The following is a 26,127-nucleotide window of genomic DNA, read 5'->3' on the forward strand; positions in this document are numbered from 1 at the left end:
AGAACACTAAAAAACATATTAAATTAATAATACAGAAGTGTCTAAAATTCATGTTTGTCTTAATGACAATGCCAGAAATTGTTATCACTCAGATCTTAGCTAATCGGTCAGTGGCTGGATTTGATTTGACTTGACCGGCATCAACATCAAGTCAAGTCACTTTTATTATTATAGCACATTTAGGAACAGAATCACCCTTTAAACTAACAAGCATGGAGAAAACAGGAGGATACAGATCCAAGAGCCACAGAGAGCTCTCAGGCACAAGTATTAACGGTACTATACAAGTATACAAAAACGTATGTAATACGTATTGTAAAGGGAAAGCATGAAAACCACATAAACATGATAATGTATCTAAAAAATACTGGAAGCTGCCAGCGCTGCCTCTCAGCCTTCTAGTAGATACACCTATGGTGTCAGTTTCAGAATCCTACATCGCCTCACTCTCATTTTATCACATTCACAAGATTTTCAGAAAACTTTGAAGTTGACCTTGAGGTCGAGGTCACTAAGATTTAAACTTGTTAAGGATTTTTAGTTCTCATTCTCAAGTTATTGCACTCACAGACTTGCACAAACTGCCGCCTGCTGGTCACAGTATGTTGACGACAATACCCCATCAGTGTTTTATGGCGTGGGCTAAAAACAATCTTAAAATGAAATGATGCAACACAAAGCTCAGTGAAAGTAAAACAAACATAACTGGATGACTTATAAATAAATAAATCAGTATATCAAATAAAGAAGGTCCTGGGTGCGACCCTACTGGCTGGTTACCTTGCGTGCATCTGCATCTGGCTTTCCTCTGTATCCTCTTGTTTTCTCCCACAGTGGAGAGACCTGCTTGTTAGTTTAAAGGGTGATTCTAAATTGAATGTCAGTGTGAATGTGAATTGTTATCTGTGTCTCTAAGTAAGTCCTGTGATGAACTGGCAGCTTATCCATGGTATACCCTGCCTCTCACTCAGCGCGAACTGGATAAGCTCTTCTAAATGCAGAAGTAAAAAAAAATATGATGTGACATAAAATATGTGAAGCGATGGACTGAAATGACAGCTAGGGGTTGTAGGTGGGCCTTAAAATCTTATTAAATATTAGTGGTGGGACAGAAGACTATTTTAGAGTCTTAGGGTATCAGAAGTGAAAGGCTGTTTGCCTTTTAGGGTGAGAGTTCAGGACTGAAAGCAAGACTCAAGTGAGCCTGAGGTTAAATATGGAGTCGAGAACAACACAACAGACTCTCAGTGATGGAGAGGTTGCCGCTCAGTGTGCAGAGCTGGTTGCATCTCTGCATCTTTGCTGACGTGACAATGAACCCCAAACTGCTCCATATGATTGAGCCATTAAATGAGTGAGTGTACATGAGAAGCAAATAATTAGAATTTGGCTAATGATTAGCAACAGGAATACATGACATTTCTGTTATTACACAGATTTACATAAACATATTAGATTGATTTCATATAACTTTATGAGAACATTCAAACATTTTTTGTCTGAGTCACTGACAGTTACATTTTATCCGTGCAGTAAAACTGCATTACATCATCCTCACTAAATTCATCTGGAGAAAAAGAATCCACTTCACTAAAAGTAGCTTTGACCTTATATGTCTGAGAACATACTTTAAACTATTACAAACATTACTTAACTTGATTTTTGCCTTTTAACACAGGCTTTACTCAAACAGTTTTACCAATGTCTGCTTAACATAGAGTACGGCATACTTCACACAGCATGTCCGCTCACAGTATGCATGCAGACTTTAACAGCGTTGACTAACTGCCAAGATGACTTTACCGCAGGGGTCTGATGTTGTGTAACGGCTCTTTTGTGTGTGATATTCATCCTCTGACCTATGCTACAAACGTGGGCTCGGCAGAGAGTGTGTGCTGAATGTGAAGAATGCTGTTGATTATGTTTTCAGAGAGCTAAATCCGGGGTCACACAGCAAGACTGCTGGGTCAAATATTATCTAGAACTTGAGCTGCTGATGGAGAACTAATAGTAGAATACGCACTTTTTCATTATTAACTCGTGAAAGACGTGCAATCAATAAACATATATGCTAATAATAAGATTGTTTTGGACATCAAGTTGTCTGAAAGCAATCCACTGGGCTGGTTTTTCCTCAAAGTAGTAGCATTTGCATAGAAAATTAGTTTTGTATTCTTTGTTTTCTGTTGTTCTTCATGCCCGGCAGGGATTGAATTAATCACTATGGGACAGTAAAGATAATTGAGCTGATATGCTGCACGCCTGCAGGCTGGAGGAAAACAAACAGTCCCAATGCACACACACACGCAAAGGTTGGAGAAGACTATGCAAACTCCACTAAATGCCACTGCTATACACTAATTAGAGTCCTTCTTGTCTTGTGCTAATAGCATACTTCAATGTGAAAAACATTTGAAAAGCATCACTCAAAGCCGATGGTGGTTGACAAAATTAAGCGCCCTCGACACTGAATTTCTCAAGAAGATTCGATAAATTTCAGAAAACATCAAGGAGCAATTTTCTGTGCAAATGATGAGCAAACCGCAATCAGAAATGTCAAAAGCAGGAAATGGTCTAACACATCAGTGAAACAGCAGAATCCTCTGTGTCAGGAGAAATTATTGACTCATTAGTCATCTTGAAGTAGAGTTGACCTGAAAGAAGTTGGACAACTCCTGAAAAAACGTTAACAAGCTTTTTCCCATTATATCACAAAGCTGTATACTATTGATGTCATTTGGACTATTATGTGGTCTGTGCTTCGGGAGTATGGGGTGTCTGGCCCATTACTACAAGCCATTTGATCCTTATCTGGGTGTTTGACTCTGCCAGGGCTGCACTGTGTCACTGATTATATTCATAATTTTTATGGACAGAACTTCTAGGTGTAGCCAAGAGGCGGAAGGTTTTCACTCCAGCAGTCTCAGAATCTCATCTCTGCTTTTGGCTGATGGTCATCAGGTGGTGACCTCCAAAGTCTGAGGCCATGGTCCTCACACAGAAAAGGGTGGAGTGGCCACTCAGGGTCAGGGACAAGTAGCTGCTCCAAGTGGAGGAGTTTAAATATATCAGGCTCTTGTTCACGAGTGAGGGGAGAAGGGAGCGGAAGATCAACACAGGACTGATGCTACAGCTGCAGTGATGCGGTCGCTGTGCCGGTCTGTTGTGGTGAAGAGAGAGCTGGGCGCAAAAGCAAAGCTCTCAATTTACCATTTGATCAATGTCCCCACCCTCACCTATGGTCATGAGGTTTGAGTGGTGATTGAAAGAATGAGATGGCGGATACAAGCAGCGAAAATTAGCTTTCTCCGAAGGATGGCTGGCCTTTAACTTGGACATAGGGCGAGGAGTTGAGCCGTCCGAGAGGGGCTCAGAGTATAGTCATTACACCTCCACTTCAAAAGGAGCCAGTTGAGGTGGTTTGGAAATCTCACAAGGATGTCTCTTGAGCGCCTCCTGGGTGAGGTGTTACAGCCAAGTCCCACCGGGAGGAGACCGCAGGGCAGGCCCAGGACACGCTGGAGGAGGTGGCTGGGAAGGAGGTGTAGACTGCTCTACTTAGGCTGTTGCCCACGTGACAGACTGGTGACCTGTCCAGGTGTAGCCTGCCTCACCCTCTATGGCAGCTGGGATAGGCTCCAGGCTCCAAACTTTTTATTATTACAGTCAAAATACAGTTATGTCAGTTCTAAGACTAAACGTTCCAAATTGAAACCAGAAATTATTAACATTTCTGGGGTATAAGCCAATTTTCAGATGGCCACTCTCTCTAAACTAGTCATCCAATTTTTATGAAATTGGGCCGAGGTGAACAGAAACTGTATCAAGTATGAACATCCCACCTAGATATGACATCATAACCTGGTCTTGCAGACTGGGTTCTAAAAATGAATAAATTCAGCTGAGTTTTACTTTTGTTTATGTGAACTGAGCTTGAATATCCCAATATGTGTTAAAATTAAGTCTGCTCTATATAGAACTTTTTAATATTTTTACACAATGAAAAAAGGTGAAACACGAAGAAACCGGAGCTTAGAATGTATGATTAAAACTCATCCACACAATGTTCAGCAGTGATAAATGACAAATGTCTTTTCTTTCTTATCAAAAGAAAAGAAAGGTCAACTTAACTGACATATTGGGATTCAGTGCATCAAACTCCAAAAGAAATACCAGATTTTATTGCTGAAGCAGATGACTTCAGAAAAAATGTTCACATAGCATTAACATACATAAATATTCATGACAGTAAAGATTAAATACTAAAAACTGAGGGAGTTATAAACACACTGTGGGGTTAGTCCAAAGCAAAGTTTATGTTAACAGAACAAATGTATTAATATTTATTAAAAACCAGCTCAGAGCAGCAAAAAACTGCAGCATTAACTCGTGTCTTACAGCCGCGACAACAAGTTGTATTACAAGACGTTTTTAAAGGTATCATTTCATCTGCACAGACGCATTATGTTTTTATGAGTTCTAGTGAACTACGGGAGGTATGAACAGGTGTGTCAGTATCACACAAACTAATTTCTAAAAATAACCACAGGAGGGCAGCTGAGTCCAAGAAACAGTCTGATCAGCTCCATTCAGTTGTGCTTTGTGCTGTTGCCTGCATGTATGGCTGTTACTTTTTTTTCTCCTCAAACAAACACTTAATCTAGTTTATTAATATTTACACAATCTCAAAATATCCACATTTTTTTCATAACCACCATCAGTCAGCAAACGATAGCAGCACATTTACTTTGTTTACGGTTGCATTGTTTGTCTAAAAAAGGATTAGTGACAACACAGGTTGCGTTTAAATTGCACCCATCTGAATTTGGGGGTTCATGCTGAACAGATTAATCTGTGTGTGGCTCACTTCCCAAATTGTCGTCGCAGCAGTCCAGAGCCAGCGTGCCACGTACGGTGAAGAATGCTGGCCCGCTGACAGCGATGAGCGGTGGAGAGTCATTGTGAAGAGAATTTGCACTGGATTGTTACGCTTCCACGTTTTCATGCACATAATCTGAGTTAGCAGTTTAGGCTTAATGGCAAAGATCACTTCCAACGTAAGTAGAATGGCATTCATGCAGTGGGTCATAGAGTAAAGGTGTTCAGTTCTGCTTAGTCACGCTTCCCATTGACATTTTTAGCCAGAAGCAAATTGGCATTCAGTTTTATCCCTGAACTGCAAGTCGAATAAGTGCGCTCAAAGGTCGGGTGGCCCGCTGAGGAAGCCAGACTGACTTAACAGCAGATACTGACTTTGGCACTAATCACTTAGTGAGTATTAACGAGCATTTTGCTTGTCAGACATTATCTTTACCTGGTCAATAGTTTATGACACATAGGCCTCACTTCCATTGTGCCATGATGACAATTTTACACCAAATAATAGATACTAGCAAATCTTTTTCTCAGTCCCAGTCATCTCACAACCCTGAAATTACTATTTCTGTAATTATTAAAGTGACAAGTAAAGAAGAAAAGAAGAAGAGTGTAAAGACAGAGTAAAAGTAAGTAAAAGGAGACTCTTAGTGATATAAACCTAAAAGCACTGGAGAGCAATGGGTCTAAATTCAGAAAATCAATGGAGCTATTTGGCGGCAGCAGAGAAAAGAGGGGCTGATCTGAAGATATCCATCAGCAAAGGGTGAGCAGATAAAGTCAAATAACTATCTTTAGCTGTGTGTTAGAGCCATTTGCAGTTAAAAAGAAAAAGCTACATCTGCTGAGGAAATTAAGGCCCTTTGGAGTGGGCAGCTGCATTAAAACCTTTTGCTTTTGCAGTGGCTCACATAAAGTGATCAAGTGGTAGCTGGATTCAGGTGTTTTTAGTTTCATTTATGATCATTTTAGCACTGGATGATGCAGAAGATGCTACAGGTATTAGAAAACTTCTGCTTTTCATCCAAAAGCAGAAATTCAGCTTTAAATCTATGAACTTCACAGGGTAACAGCATTAAAATTAGTCGTTTGTCAGAGTATTCTCAAATGAGTAATGAGGTCCTCAGAGAGGAAACCATGGGAACCTGCAACTATACAGTTTGTAGGAAAAATAGCTTTATTTACTCTAAAATTCATTAAATTATTTGGACCACCAATGATCATTCACCAATGTGTTTTAAGGCGGTAAAAAAATGTCAGAGTAATTCTGCTTTAAAAAACTTTAAAAAAGAACAAAAAGAAGAACATTTCTGGTTAGGTTTAGACACAAAAACAACTCTTCATGATTTAGTAAAAGATTGAAATGAGCACCCTGAAAGAATGCTTGTTCTTGCGTTTCTATACAGAGAGCCTGATTATCACCTATGAATGCCATCCTGTGTGAAACTGGGTGCAATTTACCTAGCGTGTGCACAAGCAAATACAAGTAGAAGGAAGCTAAATGGGTAGAATTATGGCTTACACCTGTTTCTAGACAAAACAGCGCAGATTCTATGTTAGTTTCTGCAATTTGAGCATTGATTATACGGCTGAATCTACATGAAACAATACTAACATCCTCTATTTTTTTCTTAATGCTAGCTTTATGCCTGTGCATGTCAATTGGTTTATTATGGAGCTGGGAAAGGGAATTCTCCATCATCCGCACCTGTTTTCAAACAATAAAGATGTTAAACATTCAAGAGGAACTTAACGGTGACTGCAAACATCATTATGCATGAAATTGAGATGGCTTGTGTGGCTGCTGCATTCATATTTACCTGAAGGTATTTTACTACAAATGAAATCCTATGAAAATTTTAAACGTTGGGCTGTTTTTATTGTCTCTGTTATATTAAAAATATAATAAAAAGAAACAAGATTGGTCACATTTTTGAAAACATATTTTTGAAACATTTGTTCAGGGCTGACTCATGAGCAAACCCCAGGAAAAAGGTAATAGTTCTCTTATTTAGAAATTCTTCTGCTTTTCCCAACATGTTTTTGAATTTAAATGACAGACACTGTAATTTCACACATTACATTTAGCACTCTACTTCATTTACTAAAGGCAAGCCCTTAAACACTCTCCTGAGCTGAGCAGCCAAACCAGACTGTTGTTTTTATATATGAAAATAATCAAATGCAGCGGCATACCATCACTGTCATGCATGGTTTTGCTATATATGAGATTTTTGTTGTGCCTAGAACTCTGATAGGACGCAAACCAGTGCAATAAGTACAGCCATGAAATTTCCTCAGAACAAAATATTCCACATTCAAATGCTAGTGGCGTAACAAAAGTGGAAGCGACTGGCAACTCATCCAGGAAGTGGTAGACCACATAAAAAATGCAGAGCGGGGTCAGCAGATGCTGAGGCTCATAATGCGCAGAGGTCGCCAACTTCCTAGTCGATTGCCACAGCCCTCCAAACGTCAGGTGGCTTTAAGAATACCTCAAGAGCACTGTGTAGAGAGCTTTATGGAATGGGTTTCGATGGCTGAGCAGCTGCATCCAAGCCTTACATCACCAAGTACAATGCAAATCATCACATGCAGTGGAAAGCACGCCGCCACTGGACTCAAGAGCAGTGGAGATGTGTTCTCTGGAGTGACGAATCACACGTTTCTGTCTGGCAATCTAATGAATGAGTCTGGGTTTGTTGGTTGCCAGGGGAACAGTATTTGTCTGACTGCACTGTGCTGAGTGTAAAGTTTGGTGGAGTGGAGATTATAGTGTGGGGTTGTTTTTTAGGAGTTGGGTTCAGCCCCTTAATTCCAGTTAAAGGAATTCTCACTGTTTCAGCATACCAAGATATTTTGGAACTTTGTGTGGAACAGTTTGGGGATGACCCCTTGCTCTTCCAACATGACTGTTCACCAATGCACAAAGCAAGGTCCATAAAAATATGGACGAGCTAGTTCGGTGTGGAATAACTTGACTGGCCTGCACAGATTCCTGAACTGAACACGACAGAACACCTTTGGGATGAATTAGAGTGGAGACTGTGAGCCAGGCCATCTTGTCCAACATCAGTGTCTGACCTCACAAATGTGATTCTGGAAGAATGGCAAAATTCCCATAAACACACTTCGAAATCTTGTGGAAAGCTTTCCTAGAAGAATTGAAGCTGTTATAGTTATAGTTATATTAAAGCCTATGGATTAAGAATGAGGTGTCACTTAAATTCATACATGTGTGAAGACAGATGAGCAAACAGTTTAATATATGTGTTCCACAGGTCCTTTCTGTGACAATCCAAGACCTCTAATAAATTCGGATACTAAAGTTAAACTTGCTTCTGCTGAATGATATACCTGTAGTTAAACTGGAACTGACCCACTGAGATAGTCAGACAGCAAAATGCACTTGTAAGGCTTCGATGTCCTAATTAAGTGGGCAATGGTGTATCACGTGCTTTTCTCAGCCTGTAGAGCTGGATAAGGATTTATTAAATCTGACACAAGCTCAAAAAGATAAACTACAGTGGAGCTTTGCCAGTTCGCTTGAACTACAGCAAACAGGGAAGCCCAAACATTGACATACACTTCTGGGCTGAAAGAGCAAGTGGAAAAAGGATCATTATCAACACTGACTGTATGACAGCCTGAACAGGGACTTGAAGCCCAGACCCTCAGATTAAAAGGCTGATGCCCTACCAGCTGAGCTACTCAGGCCCAGAAAGCTTGCTGGCACTAAATAAAATCCTCAGTAAAATCCGATGTCTGTGAGACTGCACAGAAAGATTAGTTTAGCTTTTCTGTTACAAAAGGGATCTTAGTTCTCTTGGATTTCTGGCAAATGAGTGCTGATGATGTTATGAACCTTCCATCTCAACACCACAACTAGCGTATGAGTAAAAAGTAATTATTTCATAGCTAGTTAGCAAGACAAGTAGCCTTTATTTAATTTATTAAGGTTTTTTTTTTTCTAGAAAATCAGAGGCACACAATGAGTTTCCACAGTCAACAGTGCAAGAGGTCGAGCTGTGATTATCTTCCGCCGATGATAGTGTTGTTTTCTGCAAATTAAAGTGTGTGCACTGGAAAAGGGTTGGAAAAAATAGTGAGGTTAGTAAACCTGCCAGGGGAAACTCAAGGATCAGAACAATGCTGTTTTTGGAAAAATAAAAATGGATACTGGGGATAGTCAGCACATATATTCTGGTGAGGACTCAGCAGGTGAGACCAAAGAGAGATATTAATGCCTGATCAAGAATGTTTTTAACCACAGGGATGATCTAATCTCTCTGCCCAAGACAAAAACATATAGGTTTGCTCTGTCTTGGTGGGAATCTTTTTTGTATATCAATAAATTACGTACAAGCACAGGTACCAACCTACTTTCAGCATAAGCTAGTATCAGTGACCTTTAGATCTTCATCTAACCTTCTCCCAAATGAGCTCAGCATGAGCCTCAATGTTGTATTAATCGGTCACGTACACCTCTGGTCAAACTGCACTACAGCTGACCCACTGAGATAGTGAAGTGTACTTTTAGGCTTTTAATTTTACATTGAAGACAGCCAAGTGATGAACTTTCATGGTAAAACAGACAATCAATTAAGGTGTTGTGGGAGTGTTCCCAGTCAGGGAACCAGACCTCTGACTTGGTTTGATTGAAAATTTAATTTAAAGTTTCTCATTTCCACTCTTCTACCCAGTGTTTAATCTTGCATTAGGTGTTCATACTCATATAGTTTAAATACAACTTTTTGGTTACCCAAAACAAACAAATGAATAAATAAATACATAAAAATAAAGTCCGGACAGAAGAGCTACTGAATTTGTGTCACAGGCCGAGTCTCTGACCCAGCGGTTTTGAGTTATTTGGCATCTTTGATTCTTTTTTGCTTGTAATTTAGGTCTGTCAGGCTTCTGTTGTCATTTGTATGCCTCATGTTTCCTGTTTTATTTTGAAGGAGTCTACTGTGCCTTTGTCATTGCATTTAGTTTCACTTCCCAGTAGCACCATTAGGTTCATGTGCATCAGCTGTTTCCTCATGTGTTTTCACTTCCCCGAACCACTCTTGTGTGCATTTAGTCTGTGTGTTTCTGTTCACTCATTGTCAGGTTGTCTGTTATCTTCACCACAGTCTTCATTGACCATCACCATCAACACAGGAGCACCTCAGGGATGTGTCCTCTCGCCACTGCTCTACTCCCTCTACACTTCAGACTGTGTGGCCACCCATGGCTCCAACACCATTGTGAAGTTTGCTGACGACACAGTGGTGTTGGGTGCCATCTCCAACAACGATGAGGCGGCCTACATGGATGAAGTGAAGAATCTGGCATCGTGGTGCCAGGACAACCACCTCCAGCTGAACGTCAGCAAGACCAAGGAGCTGGTGGTGGACTTCAGAAGGGGTCAGCACAGAGACTACAAGCCCATTATCATCAATGGAGCTCCAGTGGAGAGGGTGCAGTCCTTCAAGTATCTTGGTGTCCACATCTCCTCAGACCTGACATGGGCTGCCCACATTCAGGTCCAGACCAAAAAGGCTAGGCAGCGCCTGTATCACCTACGACAACTGAGGAAGTTCAGGGTCTCTCCAAAGATCCTCAGGATTTTCTATACAGGCGCTGTGGAGAGCATCCTCACACAGAACATGACATCGTGGTTCGGGAACAGCTGTGTGAAGGACCAAAAAGCTCTCCAGAGAGTGATCCGTACAGCAGAACGCTGCTGCAGGATTGCTCTCCCCCCGCTTCAGGACACCTACACCAGGAGATGCCGGACTAGAGCAGCGCAGATACTGAAGGACCCGTCCCATCCTGGCAACAAACTGTTCCAACTTCTGCAATCTGGTAGAAGGTTCCGCATCTTCCGGGCAAGGACAGAGAGACTCAAGAGGAGCTTCTATCCCCAAGCCATCCGTGCCCTAAACACACACACCCGCCCTCTCACATCATCTATAATTGACTGAGACAGGACTCTTGCAGACACTAAACCAAGGCACAATGTACATTTCAATTCCTTTAATTTTAAATATGTTTATATTGTCTATCCTGTAAAATAGTCAGATGTCTATTCATATTAATGTACAGAATTCACCTGCTTGCTGCTACTACTGCACATTCACCCAGTGTATATACTATATGTGTGTATATATATATATATATATATATATATATATATATATATATATATATATATATATAATGTTCTTCCTCTACACCCCCCCCCCAATTTTTGCACATGTCGAGGAGCGTGTCAGGCTACATTTCACTGTGTGTTATACTTGTATAACTATGCATGTGACAAATAATAAAGAACCTTGAACCTTGAAGAATCTTGAACCTTGAACCTTGAACCTCATTGGTTTTTCCTCATAGTTCTCACTGTGTTTCATAGAGCCTTAGTTTACACAGTGTCCATGGTTTTCTTCATGGTTGTTCTTAGTGTTTCATAGTTTTCATGTTCTTTGCTGCCTTCAGCCAAATAAAGGCTTACTTTTTGTTCAACCTGCAACTCCTCTCTCCGCATCTGCTTTTAGCTCCTCTTCACAACACATCGGCCGCCCCCGCCGTGACAATTTGATTGAATAGAACTTTCACTTAGGGTCCTCTGTTGTGCTAAATTGTAGCAATCATTTTTTTGAATTCTCCCTCTGATGAATTCTGCTTATTAAAAACCAAAGGTCTAAAAACTTTCCAGGGTTTAATCTTGTGCTTAGTGTAGGTGTTCCACCTTATTCAGTGGAAACGCAACATTTTGGTTTCAAGAAAAGAATTGGACAAAAGAGCAGTTACAGTGTTGAAGAATTGGATTTTCACCGACGTCTTTTCTGAGAAATCATTGCAATTATTTCTTTGAATTCCCCCCCTTATGAGCAACCAAATGTCTAAGAACTCCCCCTGTGAACACCCTAAAACTCAGTGAATAACTGCAAATAACATACATGCTAGTTTCCCTTTTGCTTTCCACTTACTTCATCACCAGACTGTATGTACTTTTTGCATGTTCTGGATTTTCACATTTTTTGAGCATTTACTCTTTTGTCTTCCAGGTGGATATCATAGCGACATCATAGAAACTGTTAAAGCTTACTTTCCTGAAAATAAAGTGTTCTCACTAAATATAATCCACACAGCAAATGGATCTCGCTAACACGACTGGTAAATTAGAAGAAAAGGAATCTATTCTAGGAAGAAGAAATGATCCTTAATTAAACTGATGCAGTGCATGAATACTGTGGCTGAACAAACAGGAATTAGTCCAGATTAAGTTGTACTAGAGCACTGAATGCATTCTGAGAAATGAAAACAAGCTTTCTCTATCCATGAATATGTATAGCTGAAAAAGAAAAAAACCCTCACTCGATATATCGTCCTATCACTGATGACCACTTTTGCTGCTTTAAGATGTGAAGTGTGGATAAACAGCACTCTCAAGAGATCGATGCTATATCACTCAGACGCCAAACAAGATTAAATGATTAGAGCTGTTCAAGGCACAAATTCAGTGGAAGAGGCAACATTTAGGATTGACCAACTATTCCCTTTGTTTGCATTTAAATGGTTTGAAAGCAATTGCTGACAAACTAGTCTTAGAAATAATTGTTGCTAAGTAGTGCTTTTACAAAAGCTGCTTCTAAATTCATAAGAAACGCACAGTCATTTTAACTTCATTTTTATCTTAACACCAGAGTATGTGATTTAAGTGTTCTGACACTAGATTATGAGAAAAAGACAAACTGATAAATGGTCAATAATCCAGGTAAGGAAACCCCAGAATGGAAATGACCTTTTAAACCGGGGAGGGGACCTATTGCCTGAATTATTCTTCTGTTACAATATAACCAGGCCAATCAGAGTCATTGCGGGGAAAGGCCAACCTTGCCCTCATGGCTGTTGATTTATGTATATGAAATTGATCAATGTTTTGCAATATTCCTACTTTTGATTGCTGTTTGAAATGGTTTATAAGACTGGTGAAACCTGCAGTCCGCTGAGAAAGAAGAAGTCACTTGGGTGAGTGATGAAATATTTCTCCCACTGAAAATGTTGCTTCCGGTTGTACTTTCAGGGAAATATGGAACGTCCTGGTTGTTTTTGTTACTGAAAAGTGTGAAATGTATTGTCTTTCATGTAGACCAATAATAACTTTACTCTATAAACTGAAACATGGCCAGCCAAACAGCTGCATGGCCCTTCTTTTAGTCTTTGATGTTACATGAACATGCATACCAATCATTAAACCCTCAAGAAATTATAGTAGGGATGAATAAACCTGAGTAATATGCAAATGAATAAAAGGGTTTGTTAATCTGCATATTGCAAAAACTGTGGTGGTTCATATGCATGTTTATGAATTTCAGCGCATTAATTTTGTTTTGCTCGACTGAACAGTTAAAAAACAGCAGCTAATCCATTAATTGCATAACCACATAGCTGTTATTGGATTCAAGCAGAACATCAGAAGCAATTCAGACTCCAAAGAGTCTAAAGATCTTGTTATCGTTGCGATTTCTGTCCTATCTTATGTTTTTGGGCGATCGTGGTTCAGGGGGTTGGGAAGCTCATCTTGTAACCGCAAGGTTGCCGGTTCGATCCCCTGCTCTGTCTGTCTTGGTCCTTGGGCAAGACACTTCACCTACTGCCCACTGGTGTTGGCCAGAGGGGCGAATAGCGCAATAGCGCTTCTGTCAGTCTGCCCCAGGGAGGCTGTGGCTACAACTGTAGCTTGCCTCCACCAGTGTGTGAATGTGAGAATGAATAGTGGAATATGTAATAAAATAGTATTAATGTAATGTAAAATAGTGGAATTCACGTTGGCAGTAATGACACCTGGTTACGCCAATCGGAGGTCACTAAAATCAATATTGAATCGGTGTGTAAGTTTGCCAAAACAATGTCGGACTCTGTAGTTTTCTCTGGTCCCCTCCCTAATCAGACCAGAAGTGATATGTTTAGCCGCATGTTCTCCTTAAATTGCTGGCTGTCTGAGTGGTGTCCAAAAAACGATGTGGGCTTCATAGATAATTGGCAAACCTTCTGGAGGAAACCAGGTCTTGTTAGGAGAGACGGCATCCATCCCACTTTGGATGGAGCAGCTCTCATTTCTAGAAATATGGACAAATTTATTAAACCCCCCAAAATATGACTATCCAGAGTTGGGACCAGGAAGCAGAGTTGCAGTCTTACACGCCTCGCTGCAGCTTCTCTCCTCCTGCTCCTCCCCCCCCCCCCCCCCCCCCCCCCAAAAAAAAAAAAAAAACCCATCTCCATATCAGTGTTCTGTGTCAGCTCCCAAACAAACTAAAAACAAACTAAAAACCAGCAACAAACAACTTAAACATAAAAAATCACAAAGAAAGAACAATACAGTATCCACATCTGAACCAAAGAGTAAAACAGTGAAATGTGGATTATTAAATATTAGGTCTCTCTCCTCCAAGTCACTGTTAGTACATGACTTAATAATTGATCAACAAATCGATTTACTCTGCCTTACAGAAACCTGGTTGCAGCAGGATGAGTATGTTAGTTTAAATGAATCAACACCCCCGAGTCATTCTAACTACCAGAAATCTCGAAGCACAGGCCGAGGCGGGGGGGGGGGCAGCAATTTTTCATACCAGCCTTAATCAACGAAAGACCAAGACAGACTTTTAATTCATTTGAAAGTCTGGTGCTTAGCCTTGTCCACCCCAGCTGTAAAACTTAGAAACCAGTCTTACTTGTTATCATCTATCGTCCACCTGGGCCTTACACAGAGTTTCTGTCTGATTTCTCAGACTTTATATCTAATTTAGTTCTGAGCTCAGATAAAATAATTATTGTGGGTGATTTTAACATCCATGTAGATGCTAAAAATGACAGCCTCAACATGGCATTTAATCTGTTATTAGACTCAATTGGCTTCTCTCAAAATGTAAAAGAACCCACCCACCACTTTAATCACACTCTAGATCTTGTTTTAACATATGGCATAGAAACTGAACATTTAACAGTGTTTCCTGAAAACCCTCTCCTGTCTGATCATTTACTGATAACATTTACTTTTACAATAATTGATTACACAGCAGTGGAGAGTAGACTTTATCACAGTAGATGTCTTTCTGAAAGCGCAGTAACTAAGTTTAAGAATATAATCCACCCACTGTTATCATCCTCAATGCCCTGTACCAACATAGAGCAGAACAGCTATCTGAATACTACTCCAACAGAGGTCGATAATCTTGTTAATAATTTTACCTCCTCACTACGTACGACTCTGGATACTGTAGCTCCTGTGAAAACTAAGGCCTCAAATCAGAAGTACCTGACTCCGTGGTATAATTCTCAAACACGTACCCTAAAGCAGATGACTCGTAATCTGGAGAGGAAATGGTGTGTCACAAATCTAGAGGATCATCATTTAGCCTGGAGAAATAGTTTGCTGCTTTATAAGAAAGCCCTCCGCAAAGCCAGAACATCTTGCTATTCGTCACTGATTGAAGAAAATAAGAACAACCCCAGGTTTCTCTTCAGCACTGTAGCCAGGCTGACAAAAAGTCAGAGCTCTTTTGAGCCAACCATCCCTTTAACGTTAACTAGTAATGACTTTATGAACTTCTTCACAAATAAAAATTTTATCATTAGAGAAAAAATTACCAGTAATCATCCCACAGATGTAATATTATCTACAGCTACTTTTAGTGCCATTGATGTTAAGTTAGACTCTTTTTCTCCAATTGATCTTTCTGAGTTAACTTCAATAATTACTTCCTCCAAACCATCAACGTGTCTTTTAGACCCCATTCCTACAAAACTGCTCAAAGAAGTCCTGCCATTAATTAATTCTTCGATCTTAAATATGATCAACCTATCTCTAATGATCGGCTATGTACCACAGGCCTTAAAGCTGGCTGTAGTCAAACCTTTACTCAAAAAGCCATCTCTAGACCCAGCAGTCTTAGCTAATTATAGGCCAATCTCCAACCTTCCTTTCATATCAAACATCCTTGAAAGAGTAGTTGTCAAACAGCTAACTGATCATCTGCAGAGGAATGGTTTATTTGAAGAGTTTCAGTCAGGTTTCAGAGCTCATCACAGCACAGAAACAGCTTTAGTGAAGGTTACAAATGATCTTCTAATGGCCTCTGACAGTAGACTCATCTATGTGCTTGTCCTGCTAGACCTCAGTGCAGCATTCGATACTGTCGACCATAATATCCTATTAGAGCGATTAGAACATGCTGTAGGTATTACAGGTACTGCACTGCAGTGGTTTGTATCATATCTATCTAATAGACTCCAATTTGTGCGTGTAAATGGAGAGTCCTCTTCACACACTAAGGTCAATTATGGAGTTCCACAGGGTTCAGTGCTAGGACCAATTCTGTTTACATTATACATGCTTCCCTTAGGCAGCATCATTAGAAGACATAGTATACATTTTCACTGCTATGCTGTTGACACCCAGCTCTATCTATCCACGAAGCCAGATAACACACACCAATTAGTTAAACTGCAGGAATGTCTTAAAGACATAAAGACCTGGATGGCTGCTAACTTTCTGCTTCTTAATTCAGATAAAACTGAGGTTATTGTACTCGGCCCTGAAAATCTTAGAAATATGGTATCTAACCAGATTCTTACTCTGGATGGCATTACCTTGGCCTCCAGTAACACTGTGAGGAACCTTGGAGTCATTTTTGATGATGATATGTCCTTCAACGCACATATTAAACAAATATGTAAGACTGCTTTCTTTCATTTGCGCATCATCTCTAAAATTAGAAATATCCTGTCTCAGAGTGATGCTGAACAACTAGTTCATGCATTTATTACTTCCAGGCTGGACTATTGTAATTCATTATTATCAGGATGTCCTAAAAACTCCCTGAAAAGCCTTCAGTTAATCCAAAATGCTGCAGCAAGAGTGCTGACAGGGACTAGAAAGAGAGAGCATATTTCTCCTGTTTTGGCTTCCCTTCATTGGCTTCCTGTTAAATCCAGAATTGAATTCAAAATCCTGCTCCTCACATACAAGGTCTTAATTAATCAGGCCCCATCTTATCTTAATGACCTTGTAGTACCATATCACCCTAAGAGCACTTCGCTCTTGCACTGCAGGCCTACTTGTTGTTCTTAGAGTATTTGTAGGGTAGCTGTAGCTCAGGTGGCAGAGCAGGTCAGCCACTAATCAGAAGCTCGGTGGTTCGATCCCAGGCTGCCTCCTGGCTGCATGCCAAATATCCTTGGGCAAGATACTACCACCTACTGGTGGTGGTCAGAGGGCCCGGTGGCGCCAGTGTCCGGCAGCCTCACCTCTGTCAGTGTGCCCCAGGGCAGCTGTGGCTACAACATAGCTTGCCATTGCCAGTGTGTGAATGAATGGGTGAATGACTGAATGTAGTGTAAAGTGCTTTGGGGACTGAGTAAAGCGCTATACAAATGCAGACCATTTACCATTTATTTAAAAGTAGAATGGGAGGGAGAGCCTTCAGTTTTCAGGCCCCTCTTCTGTGGAACCAGCTTCCAGTTTGGATTCGGGAGACAGACACTATCTCTACTTTTAAGATTAGGCTTAAAACTTTCCTTTTTGCTAAAGCATATAGTTAGGGCTGGACCAGATGACCCTGAATCCTCCCTTAGTTATGCTGCAATAGACGTAGGCTGCCAGGGGATTCCCATGATGCATTGAGTTTTTCCTTTCCAGTCACCTTTCTCACTCACTATGTGTTAATAGACCTCTCTGCATTGAATCATATCTGTTATAAATCTCTGTCTCTCTTTCACAGCATGTCTTTATCCTGTCTTCCTTCTCTCACCCCAACCGGTTGCAGAAGATGGCCCCGCCCCTCCCTGAGCCTGGTTCTGCCGGAGGTTTTTTCCTGTTAAAAGGGAGTTTTTCCTTCCCACTGTTGCCAAAGTGCTTGCTCATAGGGGGTCATATGATTGTTGGGTTTTTCTCTGTATCTATTATTGTAGGGTATACTGTACAACATAAAGCGCCTTGAGGCGACTTTTGTTGTGATTTGGCGCTATATAAATAAAATTGAATTGAATAGGAATTGGAATGTAAAGTGCTTGAAAAGCGCTATATAAATGCAATCTATTATTGTTATTTTCCTGCCTGTGATAAGCCAAGTTTTACTCCTATGCTGCTGCTACAGGGTTAATGCACAAACAGCTATTCCACTTCCTCTGACACATCTTGAAATAACAGCTTGTTAAAAAAGGAAAAAGAAGAACCAAACTAACAAAGAAACCCAAGAGAACTGCTCTTTCACTGTATTGTATCAAAACTCAAAACACCGGGGCACCGACCCAGGACTGTGATAGTTACAGGAACTGAAGATACTTTGTTTAAACAATCATTCACCACACATTTATTTAACCCAGCATTACTCCACTACCAATTTAACTAAATTGTATATTCTAACTGACCAAACTTAACTTTTATCTTTCTTAAAAATCAAAATATATCTTTAAATCAATAGAGCCAGGAAATAGAAATACAACAATTTTTTATTGAACATATCTTTGTTTCAGTAACGAAAGTAACAAAAATGGTTTCTTTACAATATTGAACTGTGTCCGCTGAAATTTGGTGAATAAAATGACATTATAAAACTCAGCCCTGCTGAACACTGGTATCTTAACATTTACAAATAACAATTTGTAAATTTTCTCTTTTGGCTCTCACCGAAGGCGGTTGCACTTTTCTCCTCTCCTGCCCTTATCTTCTCTGCTTAGCTTCTTATGTCCTTGTCTTGTCTTGTGTTTTTACTTACTTTTCCCTGGAACACTCTCTCACAGTCTGTTCTCTAAAACCTAAAAGAGGAATTATGGATTTGCTCACGTGGTCTCTGAATGCAATTGACACCCCTTCTCAACGAGAAGTCTGGGCTCGGTTGAGCCTGAGTGCTGAAGATATCTACCTATTCGGAACCATGATAACAGGGTTCTGGCTGATCGGAGTTGGCTTAGCCCTGTCTTATCGAAGAATTAAGGAAGTGGAACCGGCTGTTCAAACCCCCACAAGGCTGCCCGCTGGGATTGAAATGATGGGACGAGGCGTGAGTTTCTCAAAATGGGCTCATTGAATGCAGCACGGAGAAGATCTTGGAGAACGCACGGCTGCCGTGAATACTCAGAACAAGACCTCTGAGTGAAAAACTGGATTACATCTGGAGGGGCTAGCTCGAATAACACCTTTGAGCGCAAATTCGATCACATCTTGGGGAAGTGCACTGCGGTCGTGAGTTCCCAGAACCTGCTCTTTGAGCAAAAAGAATGACAACATCACGGAACGTAAGTTTGGATAACATCATAGAAAGCTCACGGCTCTCCACATCTCTGCTGATTTTTAAGTGTTTGTAGTTTGGGTTTTAGATCTGTCTTACCTAGGTTCAGAAGTACTTGTTGAAAAAATTACAAGTGTCCTTCATGTACTTTGGGTTGTTCAGATACAGTGCATAGATAAGTCCGAAGACAATGTACATGGCCTGGAGCAGGTTCTCAGCATCCATCATAATCTTGCCCTCCAAGATGATAATCAGTAATTAGTACTGATTACTTCCCCAAAAAAGTAATCCCGTTACTTTACTGATTACTTATTTTCAAAAGTAATTGATTACTTAGTTACCTTTTAAAAACACGATTTACAGCCTGAACAGGTGATAAAACAATAGATCTTTCAGCCCAATTCTACTTTCTCTGCATAATCCATCATACAAAATGTAATCAAATGAAAACGTCTCTTTTTAAAACTTGTTTTATTAGTTTTAATCTTTTAAAAAATTTAATTATATGCAACATTCTCTGACTGGAAGAAATTTGTTTAATATTTAAACCTATTTTCTGCACATTCCAGCACATAAAATAAAATATTTTTTGTGTTTACACTCACTCTTTCAAATAGATGCAAGTAAAACACAGCAGAAAATAAATAAAGTCAAAGACTAGCGGTCCTGTTGCTCTGTTTTCACCTGTAAAGCAGGAGTGGGGTAGGCGAAGGTTTGCCCTGGTGCAGGTGTGCCGCAGCGGTCAGTTGAAGAATCTGCGAGTTTCTCTGTGAATTTCCCATTACATGGTAGCGTAAGTGTGTGGTCGCACTCGGAGCTTGCTTGGAAGTTTAGGGGGGGTTTTCGCTGTAAAAAGAAGTTTTCTTCCCACGCACAACGAACGCTAATGTACGGAGCCCCGCAGGGGACACATTAAGACGGACATTTGCGAGATCTCGCAAAACTAACTCGGGATCTCGCAAAACTTTTGCGACCGGGAGGTCGAGGCACGATGTGCCGGGAAAGCGGTGTTCCTCCCGGCTGTAGTAGGTCTCGACCTCCCGTTAGCTTTGAGATGGTGGGTGTCAGATCTCCGAAAACGTCGGAGCACTTTTGCAAATATGTGATGTCTTGTAAACCGAGCAGATATCTGACGTTTACACAACTACATTCACGCCTCAAAATATCTTAAAAGTGTATTTTGTGACCCAGAAAGAGTAATATTACAACTAAGTAGCTGCTGCCATTGTTGGAATTCAACTTTTGCGAAATCCCGAGTTTGTTTTGCGAGATTTCGCAAAAGTTTTGCAAAAGTCCGTCTTAATTTTTTTTTCTCCCATGTCCCCTGCGGGGCTCCGTACTAATGTTTTTGTCACTTTTTATGGAATCAAACTCAAAGTAAGGTCAGTACTTCCATGCTTTCAACGCTGCACGCTCATACTCTCTCCCGCACTCATTATATTATCCATTGCTGATCTGCACACAGCTGTTGTCACGAACGTCGCACTCGCTTACGTCACTGTCATGAGACATTCTTGCAAAAAAATCACGGTTTTAGTAACGCAGTAACGCAGCTTGCTTACGGGAAAGTAACTGTAATCTAATTACCGTTTTTGCAATAATAATCCCTTACTTTACTAGTTAAAGTAATCGGATTGGTCACAAATTTATGGTTTGAATCCGGCTCAAAGCCTCGAGATTGGGTTTTAATTAGCTAACAGGTGATGTCATGGTTACTATGACATGATGAAATCATAATCGCACTGTTATGATGACATAAACTCGAGTTTCACCCTCTAGATCATCTAAATATGTGTTTAGATGAAATCTGTGCTTCAAATATTTAGTAAGTCAGGAAATATTTAAAAATGGGGATCCAGACACTGTCCTTCACAATCTATACAGTTGAACAAAAACTAAATGTTATTAAAAGTCAGAAAAAAACATTTTTTTCCCCAGGTGGTATTTTACGCCTACCTGTATTTACTGATGCTTATCCTGATGCTTTTATTGGGTGAGGGTGTGCTGCTCTGAAGACAATCTACCCATACAGGGGACAATGGAAAATCAAATATATCAATTAAACAATCAAATATTCTGGGAAATAGAAATATACAGAAATAGAAATGTTATAAAGGGTGATAGCTTTACAGCAGACAGGATTTCCTGGCTTGGTCCTTGTGACAACTTGGCTTGACTGTCAGAGGAAGTCCCTCACGGCTTGTCATGTAGGTGATGGAAAAAGTGCTCAGGATAATCCCTAGTGGATAGCAATTGGATCAGTGTCCTGTCCACTGTGACTTCAAAGCCTTGAACCTCTTGATCAGTTTTGGTGCTGGCTGCTGTGACATTGCTTCCCCAGAGACCACAGTTAAGCACACTGCATGGGCCACAACCTCTGGTGCTGAAAGATTCAGCCACCACTTTACAGCCTGGTAAAAACAATGGTTTTCTGATATTACAGTTTTTCTCGATTGGTTTGGCTCATTTCTTGAAACCGAGATGACATTCTCAAAATAACATGGACAAATCTCCAAACCACCTTGCAATTGTTCACAACAGAATGTCATTTTTCATTGGTTTTATCAAATTGCAAATGCTTTAGTACATGTCTCAAGTGACTCTGTGCTTCTTTTCAAATGATTATGTACAAGTAGCTACAGTTAGCACAATGAGCCCACATTTAGCACATTTTCCAAATAAATAGATCTTGGCGATCTAAACGGATTAGTTGATTTTTCAGTGAAATGGTTACTCACTCCAAAACATATCAGCATGGTTTCATTGTGTAAGTCATCAAATGCACAATTGTCTGTTCAACTGTCAAAATTAGTCAAAGATATAATACCATGAAAGAATATCTTGGAACATTTGATAAAGTTATGACAGTACTTGACAATCAATCAGGTGAAATTAGAACTAATGAAGGAGCAGTTTCCCACATCTCAGATGACCAATCAAACAGGTTGTTTAGATACCTGACAGGTGTTGTCTATGATTATGACTGCTGCCAAAAGTATATAGACAGAGCTTGGCCTGGGGCCAGTTTCATTTGCAGTGTGAACATGGAAGCACCTCGCCAAGTACAACAGCAACTTCCTGCTCGAGGAAGAGGAGGAAGAAGAAGAGGAAGAGGAGGAGTGAGAATGCGTGGAGGAATAGGGGGAAGAGGCCGAGGAGCACGGAGGCACCATGATGTCCCAAATGAAATCTGGGCCACCCTTATTGACCACGTTATAAACCATCGCCCCACAATGGCAGAGGCAGGTCGCCGAGTGCAGCCTAATGTGCCTCGGTCTACAGTCTCCTCCATCATCCAAACCTTTCGCAGGGAAAACAGGTACAGAACTATGCTATTGAACTATTCAGTGTTGGTGTGTGTGTAGGCCTAGAGTACTGTAATATCTTCATGTGATGTCATATGATACTATAACAATGACAAAGAAAACAAATGGAGAAAATACTGTGAATAGTATTCCAGTCACTGTGCAGTGCATCACACTTTTGGTACCATAAAACAGCAGTACAATTACATTGGTAACTCATTTCGTAACAAATTTACAGTGTTGACCTTTGACTTGTATGTCTAGGATTGGACGACAGCCTCAAGTGGGTGGCAGAAGAAAACTTCTAAATGAACAACAAGAACGAGAAATATGCAACATGGTCATTGCAAATAATGCCATCACACTGAGACAGATTCGTAATGCAATCCTGCTAGACAATGTAATGTTCCAAAATATAAACTCTATCAGCATCTCCACAATAGACCGGGTATTGAAGAAACATCAGATGACCATGAAACAGATTTACAGGGTACCATTTGAGAGAAACTCTGACAGAGTGAAAGGGCTGCGGTACCAGTATGTGCATGTAAGTCAACTACTGGTTGTCTATCATTGTAACACTATTACAGTAAGACATGGTTACCACTGTTTTTTTGTTTTGCGTTATCCTTTTTACCTTCAGAATCCAGCTTTGTGTGACTAGAGCATTTTGCCTAGAAATTGTCTTCAGTTTTCCACTCCCTGTTTTTACAGTACTTTAGATCCTCCCTGCAGTATCCTTCTCTACTTGACTGATTAGATTTATTTCTATTCTATTGTAGAGAATAATGGCATTAGAAGGCAACGAAACCCCTCACATCCTAGTGTTCATTGATGAAGCTGGCTTCAACCTGGCCAAAGGTCGAAGGCGTGGCCGTAACATCATTGGCCACCGAGCCACTGTGGATGTCCCAGGCCAGCGAGGAGCAAATATAACAATGTGTGCCGCTATATCAGAAAGAGGTGTGGCCACACACATTCCCAGTTTAGGGCCCTACAATACACAAAAGCTCCTCAATTTTTTGGACCACCTTTATACTGATCTGATCCCAGAAAATGAGAGAGGTGAAGAAGGACCTCAGCTACCACATTATGTCATCGTGTGGGATAATGTGAACTTCCACCGCGTCCCACGCATCAGAACCTGGTTCACCACCCATCCCCGGATGCTAATGGAGTTTCTTCCACCTTACTCTCCTTTCCTAAATCCAATTGAGGAGTTTTTTTCAGCTTGGAGGTGGAGGGTGTATGAGCATCAGGCTCAAGACCAGAGGGCCCTGCTGCATGCAATGGATGCTGCATGTGAGGACATCAATGTAGGGGATGGTTGAGACATTCACGCCGTTTCTTCCCTCGCTGCATCGCAAGAGAAAATATCCGTTGCGATGTGGATGAGAATTTATGGCCTGACAGAGAGCAGCGCGTCGATGGCCAGGGGGATGAGGATGGTGGCCAGGAAAGAGAGGGTGACAATGGCGACCACTGAAAATATTACTGTACTATAGTTCTGAAACTTTATTTACAGTATGGTAGGCTAGAGTTTTTTTTTGTTTTTTTTTGTTTGTGTTTATAACTGTTCACATTTACAGGATCCTGTATATGTTTTCTTGTCACAGTATGTTCTCTAATGTTAACATTTCTTTGTACGAATAAAAATGTTTACAGTTTCCTTGAGTATGAGTGGTTTATTGGAGGCTGATTTTACTGTAAAATCTTTTAGTTTTATTCATAGTGGTATTCTGTTGCTAGACCTGTGCCTCAGTGACAAAACGTCTAAGCATTTTGACTTGCAGTGCTTAAACAATGCCAAAGGTATAATGCATTTTGGGGGCATTGACTATTTATATGAGAAGGATATTTAGTTTTGACACATGGATAAACTCTTTTGGGAGAGATATGAGCTTTTGCAGGGGATCCATGGTGTTGTGCTAAACCATCCAGGTTATTTTGACAAAAGCACTAAATGAATGCACATGTGCCAAGGCAATTGGGAAGGATCTGTGCTATTTTGACTGTACTGACCTTTTATATGGGAAAGGAATCTGCTTTTGAAGCATGGACGAAGAGTTTGGGGAAAGATATTTGATTTTGCTAGTGAGCTATAATGTTGGGCAGAACTGTAAGACTGTTTGGCCAAATGACCTTATGGTTTTGAGAATGTCATCTCGGTTTCAAGAAATGAGCCAAACCAATCGAGTGAAACTGTAAAAAAGGACAGAGTCACTTCTACAAAGGAGTGGAAACATGGTCTCATGGCACATTCACCTCCTGCTGTCTGGTCTGTGCAGTCTGAACCTGTTTTACAGAATGATGAATCTGAAGAATCTGGACCTCAACATTTTTTGAAGCCATGTGGGATCTTCTTGACAGAAAACAAAACAAAAGGCAACTAATATCTGAAGAAGAGCTTTGAATGTCCTTCAAGTAATCTGAAGAATGATCCCTGTAGATAAAGATTGAATTTCAAGCTTGTTCCAATTATTCAATTGTTTTTGACTCATTTACTGTATTTACAGTAACAAATGTTTCAATAAAGTGCTGCTCGTATTTCCCTGTAAAAGATGATGAAATGAGGGGTGAATTCCTGAATCAAGGCTAGTGCTACCCTGAAATGAATCGCTGCGTTTGCTTGCACCACTATAAGGGTGATGTTGAAATATAGCTGATTATGTGTGCCAAAGCCTTTGGGTAAGATGATCCGTGAGAGGAAGAAGTGGCTCAATGAGAACGAAAAATGAAAAATGCATGAAATTATGGGTAATGTCCTTCACACTTCCACTCCTCAGTCTATCTCTCTCCCCTCAGTGTTTGTAGGCAGGAGGCTAAATGGATCTGCGGCTTTGAGGGAAGCGTTAATTCACCAACAAAACAGACTCTAAACCCACAGAGAGAAGTGAACATTCATTCCAGCCAGACTGTGATTACCCACATGAGTTGTCACATCACAGTGGGTAATTTACTAAATAAGAAGGTAACAGTGTGGCGACTTAAATCAAAGCCCATTAGCCTTTCTACCATTGAGTTGGCCTTTGTTTCTATAGTTGACACTTCCATGTCTTTATCTTGAGATGTGAATTATTCAATTCAATTCAGTTTTATTTATATAGCGCCAAATCACAACAACAGTCGCCTCAAGGCACTTTATATTGTACAATTATTCAGGCAATAATTTAATTAACATAAAAGAGTATCACAGTTTAGGGACGATTAATCATTGTGGTTTTTATTTCAGTAAAACAAACGCTGTAGAATTTTGATACAAAATGACATTATCACCGATTACTTTGTATTTACTGATTATATTAGAGTAAATACACCGTCTCCGGCTGCTGTGGTAGCTTTTGATGATTGACCTACTTACTAGACGCATCGTAAAAGGAGCCCACCTTGACCTTTATGAAGGGACTCTGGATTTGTGCTCAAATGTAAACCCTAAAGTAACATCCTGCAGTATATTAGTATATTAGTAACACAGACAGCTGTTTTCTTAATTCCACATTTGACCTTACTTTACACAGTAGACAATGCCCTTTTTAAAATCATAATTATCATCTGATTTATTTATTTAGTTTTTTGGTGGGGCAAAACATTATCTATTAAGCTTCACTGCCAACACTTTGTCAAAAAGATCTCCTTATCCTCCATAAATATCATCCAAGGCCACC

The 26,127-nt window shown here is 40.3% G+C and overlaps 1 protein-coding gene across 1 annotated transcript; it reads left to right on the forward strand.

Annotated features, from left to right (window-relative positions):
- Nucleotides 1-22,397: 22,397 nt before the first annotated feature.
- Nucleotides 22,398-23,793, forward strand: LOC120730473. The gene is made up of 3 exons (XM_040026878.1): nt 22,398-22,476; nt 22,727-23,009; nt 23,245-23,793. The coding sequence occupies exons 2-3, from the start codon at nt 22,800-22,802 to the stop codon at nt 23,791-23,793; spliced, it is 759 nt and encodes a 252-aa protein (XP_039882812.1). The 5' UTR covers nt 22,398-22,476; nt 22,727-22,799.
- Nucleotides 23,794-26,127: the final 2,334 nt, after the last annotated feature.

Source organism: Simochromis diagramma, unplaced genomic scaffold (assembly GCF_900408965.1).
Source record: "Simochromis diagramma unplaced genomic scaffold, fSimDia1.1 OVJJ01000293.1, whole genome shotgun sequence".
Lineage (NCBI taxonomy): Eukaryota > Metazoa > Chordata > Actinopteri > Cichliformes > Cichlidae > Simochromis > Simochromis diagramma.